General features: G+C 42.9%; 1 protein-coding gene across 1 annotated transcript; it reads left to right on the forward strand.

The window, feature by feature from the left end:
* The first annotated feature begins 1267 nt into the window (after positions 1-1267).
* On the forward strand, positions 1268-2980 carry hspb9 (heat shock protein, alpha-crystallin-related, 9). Its single transcript, XM_079564237.1, has 2 exons — positions 1268-1504; positions 2437-2980. The coding sequence occupies exons 1-2, from the start codon at positions 1299-1301 to the stop codon at positions 2912-2914; spliced, it is 684 nt and encodes a 227-aa protein (XP_079420363.1). The 5' UTR covers positions 1268-1298; the 3' UTR covers positions 2915-2980.
* Positions 2981-8157: the final 5177 nt, after the last annotated feature.

Here is an 8157-nt window from a genome sequence, read left to right on the forward strand (position 1 = left end):
GACAGTGGTGAGCTCATTGCCCGTCTATGCAGCAGTGAAGACATGTAACCTGACACATATTAAAAATAAGGTTATTACTTATGCAGATGTAGAAAATCCCAACCTCGTCTTTTTTTCTTTTCTTTTTTGTGTGACATTGTTACTGGGTCAGCAAATGTGTGCGTTAACTTAGCAGGATTTTTGTGGTATGCCCCTCTTCCACCCACAAACTGTGACTGAAGTGTCTCACCCAAGAACACAGTCTAACTATTTGCTGGTTTGCTCAGTGTCGGATGTTGTAAAATAAAGATTACCGAAGACTTTTGAGTATGTTTTAGTCTTTGATCTCAGTAAAGACATTAGTTTGACCTCACTGTAAATACTTCTCAACTCCAAATCTAACTAAAACCAATAATAAAGTCTCCTTGATGATGTATACATTGTCGTTGCTGATAAAGGTTCTGTTACCAACATTCTTGTCACATTTTGTACTTCAGCTTTCAGCAGAGCAGTCACAAAGACAACAATCTGCTTTTTAGCACATATAACAAAATAGATGTGGGTTTGTAAAACAAGCTCAAGTAATACTTCTTCAAAAGTCGCTTTAACTCTTTTTGTACCCATCTTAAAATTACTGAGAAGAGGAAGTGGAGTGGTGTTAAAAATGACATTAAGAATAGTATGTCTTTCATCAGTGGTTCAGTCTACCTTCAGCAGCAAAACCATCCACCCCCTCAGAGCTTCACCACCGATAATATGGTGTACGGTTTGTTATTTCTTTCTGTCTCTGTCAAAATATTATAACACAAACTGTATGTATTTTGAGACTGCTGTTGAAGCTCACAGATATTTGTTGACATTAAAGTAACACCTGATTCGGGCATTTTATTTTTGATCAAAGCTTGAATTCACATGGTGCAGACTCTTTGTGGTCTTATTGTAATGTTTTGTGTATTCTTAACGTCTCATAAAAGGTGTTTTAAGCAGTCGCTAGGCAGAGCGTAGACGTGAGATCTTTAAATACCTCCACAGTCCTTACAACCGCACAGCTGTCAGTTATGCCACATTTTAAGCCCAGTGAGAACCGTGCCGGACACACCAACAAGACATGACCGTGAGTCTGTCTTTAGCCCTGATGAGTCCCGGGGCATTCCTGACCCCACTGCTGCACTAACCCGAACAGCACTGAGCTCACCAGAAGGAAATAGAAAAGAGGGCGTGGCCTGGCAGGACAGCTGGGGCTATATATTCCAGAGAGAGGGTCTCCCCTTCATGCCAAACAGAAGACCTCAAAGAACGACAACCTAAGACTTTCAAACATGATGTCCCAGCAGAGCGCGATGAGTAGCCTTTTTGCGGATGACCCTTTCTTCAGCCAGGACAGACTGCTGTGGCCCCTGCGCTCCGAAGCCCTCTCCTCCATACAGCAGGACTTCTTCAACAGGAGGGCCAAGCTGGCGGACAGCCTCTTCATGGAGCTGCACGATGGGCCCCACTTGCCTCTGATGTCTGCTGCTTTCCCAAGGTGGGTCCGCTTGTTAATGGTGTCTTTGAGTCGAGACCAAATGACTTAAAATCAAACATTTGGAAGAAAAAACTTGGCCATGATGACAGCCTTTTTTTTTTTTTTTTACTGAAACTCAAAGAAAACGTTTGGTTTTCCTGACTTTAAATTTTGTTGCATATATGGTCATGTTTTAAAGCAGTTGAAGGGAAAACAAAGGACAGAAAAATCTAAACTTTCCTCTAATTACCCCAAAACTACTTTAACAAATGCTCAATTATCAATATAGACTTCTACCCGATAGATATACAAAAACATGGAGGGGAGCACAGTGGTTCAACAGCCCATAATTACAAAAATAACAGAGAATGCTAAGATAATGCTTCATGTTAGCATCATGCTACATGCTAACGCTAGCTAGGACTGCCGTTTTTCCGCTACTGAACAGTAAAAAAGAAAAAAAAACATCCATATGGACCCGAATTAGACTTGACTTTATTTGTGCGTGATAAAGAAGTTTATATTCTACCAGAATACCAGAAAAAAGCGAGGCCACGCCCCCTTGTATGATGCACATAATGCTGCCACATGTAGAAAACTGAGGGCAATATCAACAATGACAGTGGCGTATAGAGTTCGGGAATGTGACGTCATATCGCTAAGCATTATGGGATTAGCAGCAATTGTAAACTAATGGAGATTTTAGAAGTTAAAATACTGGAGTTATTGTTCACATTAAAACACTTGGACACCACAGTGTGTTAGATGGATTTACCAGCAGTAACTCAGCAGCTAACGGAGCTGTTCCACGGCTATTTTCTCCACTTTATAAACTGTTTTTAGCTAATGTTAGTCAATGGAAATGTATGCTAACAGCTGCAAAGATGGCCGATCTCCATGGTAACTGTAGACTTTGAACTCTATTGATGGCTAACTGATGTCATTCCTTACAGACTGAGCAACGGTGACCAGCACAGAGAACTGTCCTGCGTGGATCCACACAGAGAGGTGCAGAAGGCCTCCGAGGAGAACGGGGACCTCCTGGTGACCCTGGACGCCCGCGGGTACGCCCCCAGTGACATCACGGTGAAGCTGGAGGGGCGCAGCCTCGCGGTGTCGGCGCTGAAGCAGGCGGGCGCAGAGGAGTCCGAGTCCTGTGCCTCCGCCACGTCCCGCGCCGCTTTCATGTCCGCGGCCGCCGCCAGGTCGGGCTTCATGCAGAGGATCGAGCTGTCCCCCCACCTGGACCTGAGCGGCCTGTCCTGCTCCCTCATGGACAACGGGCAGCTGCGGATCCACGCCCCCGCCGTCAAAAAACAGCCAATCACAGAGGAAGGGGAGGGGAAGGAGGAGGAGGTCCCAGGGCGGTTTCGGAGTTCACTGGAGTTCCCCATCAAAAAGGATAAAACAGAAGGCCAAGCCACTGACTGAACTTATGATCTTAACGCGCCAAGACGCTTCCACTGACTGTCCGCTCGCAAAACTGTTTACATTCAAACACACACTCTCTTATTTATTTTCTATGTTTGATCATGTGTGAAATATTAAAAGTATAAAAAAAAATAAAAAAAATCCTCTGTTCTCTTAACTTAGCCTACTGTATGTCTTTAACCCATACTCTTAACCTCATACCCCCGCCATAACCAAGTGCTTTCTCTCCGGATCAGCTTTACCCAAATCTAAAATGTTACAGCGTTTTGGGTTGCAGGTTCTAAAATGTGATGATGTCACAGGAATCTAAAAAGAAAAATGTATGAATTGCAAAAATGATCATTCATATCAGTCACTGGGCCCTTGATCTCTCTGTACAAGACCAAAAATGTCCTGAAAAACGAAATCATTTTACCTCTGTATAATATAGGCCTTAAGAATGCTCCTGCCACCCAGCAATAGACCAGCGTAACGGCTTATTTGAAAGCTAAGACCTACACAACTGATCCAGAAAGAACTTTTTCCTCGCGTTGTTGCCGCATTGTCGTCACTATTATGACATATTTTTTCAATGCCTTTTTGTTGTGTTTTCATCAAATTTGTTGCCACATTTTTGTTGTGTTTGCGTCACATGTTGTCACTTTTTCATCGCTTTTTCCGTCACTTTTCCGTCACATTTTTGTCACTTTTTCCATGACTTTTTCGTCACTTCGCTGTCACATTTTTGTCACTTTTTATCCCATTTCTGTCACTTTTCTTTTGTGGCTTTTTTCTTGCATCTTTTATGCTGATTGTCACCTTTTTGTTGTGTTTTTGTGGCTTTTTCATCCTCAATTTTGTCTCATTCTTGTTGCTATTTTGACGGGGGCTTTTACATTTGGGTAAAGCCGAACTGGAGAAAATGTGCTTGCTTAAGGCGGGGGGTTAAGTGGTTAATAGGCGTATGCTGTGATTCTTATCAAGCCAGATCGTGAATCTATGAAGTGATAAAGGTGGATTTTCCTTTTCCATGCTGTATTTCCTGTGGGGGGAAAAGAGTGTAATCAGTACAGTGATGCTTCTATTCCTTTGTGTGAGCACAGGGGCGGACTGGGACTGAAAAACAGCCCTGGACTCTGGTCAGCCTGGCCCAAATTAGCGTAAATGTGACACTTCCACAAATACATGCCTTAACCGAGAGCATTTTCTCCAGTTCGGCTTTACCCAAATCAAAAGACTTCTTGACTGGAGAGCAACACTGTAACGCCTCATTTGAAAGCGAAAATCTAGAAAAGTGATGGTCACTTTATGTCACGTTATCGCTGCATTTTTGTCATGTTTTTGTTGCTTTTTCATTACTTTTTTGTGGCTTTTTGCCGTGTTTTCGTCACTTTTTTGTCACTTTTTCGTCACTTTTTCGTTGTGTTCTGTCTCTTGTTTTTCAGGGGTTTTTTTTCATGTCGTTGTTTTTTCATTGCTTTCTTCATTGCTTTGTCGTCACGTTTTCGTCACATTTTGTTGTGTTTTTGTCACTTTTTTGTTGCTTTTCCAGCACATTTTTGTTTTTGGATGCTTTTCTATTAAGCTTTTAGATTTGGGTAAAGCTCGGTTTCGCCCGGGGGTAAGGGTAAGGTAAAGTGAGAGGCCAGACCGGTGGCCCTAGAGCCAGAGGCCCTTCTGTGCTCTTCCAGAATGGACATATGGCCAGTCCGCCCCTGTGTGAGCATGATGTTCCCTCAAACAACCAACAAAACCGGCTGCAAGATTCAATCAGTTGTTAAATCGGTCAAGTCTTGACTCTTGACAGGTCTGAATTAGGTCTGTACTAGGTCCAAACTCGCTGGACAGCCAGTCTAAACCACTCCTGAATCAGGTTTAAACCAGCTGAGAACCCGTAGTCTAATATGCCAAGTATATCTTGTGGCCACACGATGGTGCTATAATTCCATTTTTAACATGGAGACTAATACTAACTCCACTGTGTATTTCTTTGACGCACAGAGCTGTCGTTTGATGTTGAACTCTTTTACTGACATTAAAGGTAAAGCTTATCTGTGGCCACTCTTACATGAACTTCGAAATTTGGAGATGGCACTGAGATTGATGAAATTGGGGAATAATACATCAAATCATGGCCACAACAATATGGGGATACAAATTAGAAACTCTGTGGTTTGAGAAGACGACAATTCCTTTAAAGATGTTTCCAATGCACAATATAATGTAGACACTGAGCAGTTTCTGTCATTGGGATGGGTGAAGGAGTAAGCCTGCATTCTCTGCTGCTGAATCTCTTCAACTGGTGTTTGTCAGACAATGTTTAGATACTTTCGATAAGGGGACAGGACAACTTAAGATTTAGTAAATAATAGTTGCGGCTCCTCTTTTGGCGTTTTTATTTTTTTCCCCACCTCGTCTTGCGTGAGTATGAAGTGCCCTCTCAGCCTCTCCAGGGGTGAGCTGACGTTTATGGTAGTGACTCCTTGTGTTTGGTGCGTAAGTTCTGGTGTTTTTACAGTCGGAAGAGCCGAGTGTGCCAGGGAGATATGAATGACGCTTTGACACCACACCATCAGAGCAAAATGAGGGTCTCCGGGCTAAGGAACCATCAAACGCAGCAGCAATTTTTATTTGACAATTTGAGTTTGAAGTAATTTGCATATGGAAAGTTTTAAATGTGCCAGATCAGTTTGCAAAAGTATACACATTCCACAACACATGGGGCGACAGTAGGACATATTATGGATAACTGTGGATTAAAGAATGAGATTTTAAGTTATCTTTGGCTGTTGCCATTAAAAATGTCAACAGTTTTGTGTTATTTCTCTAACACAATAAAACCCAGCATGTCCAGATCAAAGCACTTTAATAGTAGAAAAAGATATGACCGAAATGAGCAGGATTACTCAAAACTGCATGAATAGCATGAAAGTACTCAGAGGGAATAATTAGGGAATGTTATAACACACATGGCTAAAACCTTAAAAAATGTCTCACTTAAAGCATCTACAGTCCAGCCATCCATCCATTTTCATCCGCTTTATCCGGGGCCGGGTCGCGGAGGCAGCAGTACGAGCAAAGACACCCAGACTTCCCGATCCACACACACCTCCTCCAGATGTTCAGGGGGGACTCGAGGCGACACCAGGCCAGCTCGGAGACACCAGGCCAGCTCAGAGACATAGTCCCACCAGCGTGTCATCCGAAACAGATACCTATAGCCACCTCAGCTGGCTCCTTTCGACGTGAAGGAGCAGCGACTCTACTCTGAGCTCCTCCCAGGTAACTGAGCTCCCCACCCAACCTCGAAGGGTTCGCCCAGCCACCCTGTGAAGGAAGCTTATTTCGGCCACTTGTATCTGCGATCTCGTCCTTTTGGTCATTACCTAGATCTCATGACCATAGGTGAGAGTGGGAACGTAGATCGATCGGTAAATCGAGAGCTTTGCCCCGACTCAGCTCCCTCTTCACCACGACAGACCGATACAGCGACCGCATCACTGCTGACGCCGCACCGATCCGTTTATTGATCTCACGCTCACCCGAGAGCATGAGACCCCGCGACCCCGAGATACATGAACCCCTCCACTTGAGGCAAGGACTCCCCACCGACCTGAAAGGGGAAGCCATCTTTTTCTGGTTGAGAGCCAAGGTCCACACGTTTTTTAAATAATTTGAGGCAGTATGGTGGCATAGTTAGCACACTCGGTTATAAACAAATAGAAGTTCCCGTGTTGAATTCTCTGACCCTTTGAATCATCAAATGTGGGTAAATGTTTTTATCTATGATAGAAGTGAGATGGCTATTATGAAATATGTATTTCTTTTATCTCGTATCTACATCCTCACACAACATCGCAGTTTGAATACACGGACGACATTAGGCCTGGGCTCTGGGCACTTAAGATCACAGCGGCCCTCTCTGCCCACAGCGCCACTGTCTGACTAATGAGACAATGTTTCCTCACACAGAACGACTCAGCTCAGAGCTGGAAGCACTAATTCACTCCTCTTCTCTGCAGGTGAACTATAATCTCTCTGCTGCGAGGGCCAGCTGCCAAAATATTGATGGATGTCTTAAATAAAACAGAATCAACCACTCTCGTGCTGTGGGACATTTCTTTCTCTGTTCAAAGAATGATTTGAGCTCATAACCATCCGTCAAACACATCTGCAATGTGCTGCTGATACTGTTGAACCCTATTGTTCTTACAAGGGCTGTGAGGTCGTCCGGCTCCTGTACAATGCCTGTTAAATGAGGATCGCGGTCTATTGTGAGTCATTTGGCGCGTGAAGGGCTCAAATGGCATTCAGACCGGGTAACACTGAGTCAACAACAGTTGCTACATTAACCAGGAGAAATGATTGTCTTGTTTTCATTAAAAGACTAGGATTATTATGCATAAATAAAGCCTGCACGTCTAATGAGCTACGAGAAACCAGCTAGTGCCTGTAACTTATGATTCAGCTACGTCATCAGATATTTTGTCACAGCTTACTTTTTTTAACTCCATCAAACCAAGACACTCTAAAGCCACAGTTAGTGCATGAGAAGTCAATAATTTAAAATAAACATGAATTTGAGAAAAATAAATAAATACAAACATTTTATGCAGTGTCATTGATTGTCCTTGAAGGAAAATAAATCTCTTTTCTCAACACACTTAAGACTTGAATCCTACAGACTTTACAAATGCAATGTACAGTGTTAAGACACTGTATGCTTGTGTAATGTAAAAGCAAGTCTCTGCCCAGAACAACAACATGAACATGTCTTGTTTGCATGTTCGTCACTGACAATTTGGCAGTTTCTGGAGTGGACTTGACTCGTTTAATAGTTTTCCCAGTGTGTGTGCCTGATTAGATCGATGTTGAAAATGAGTTTTATTGATCTGTACAGCCTCTGGCTCTTTTCCACTTCTTTAACCTCTTTGATTTGATATTTCACTTTCTGATGAATTCTTTATACACTATGGCAGGAGTCACCAACCTTTTGCCTGGGGGCACCCAGCTGCCCTTTGGGGCATCTCCAGTCGCCCTTGAGACTTTTGCTTGAAAAAAAAAAAAGTTACATTTCTTGCATCTTGATCATATACAATGCTCAATAGTCTATAATAAACAGTTTAACTTTAAAGGCACACTGTTCAAACATGCTCCTAATAACCAGCTCAACACATAAAATGCTAATTCTGCAGTGGGTAATCAAAGAATGGATTTGGATGAGAACGTAATCTATTCCAATATAAAATTCTGCTGACTGTAGT

This window comes from Gobius niger (assembly GCF_951799975.1).
Source record: "Gobius niger genome assembly, chromosome: 10".
Lineage (NCBI taxonomy): Eukaryota > Metazoa > Chordata > Actinopteri > Gobiiformes > Gobiidae > Gobius > Gobius niger.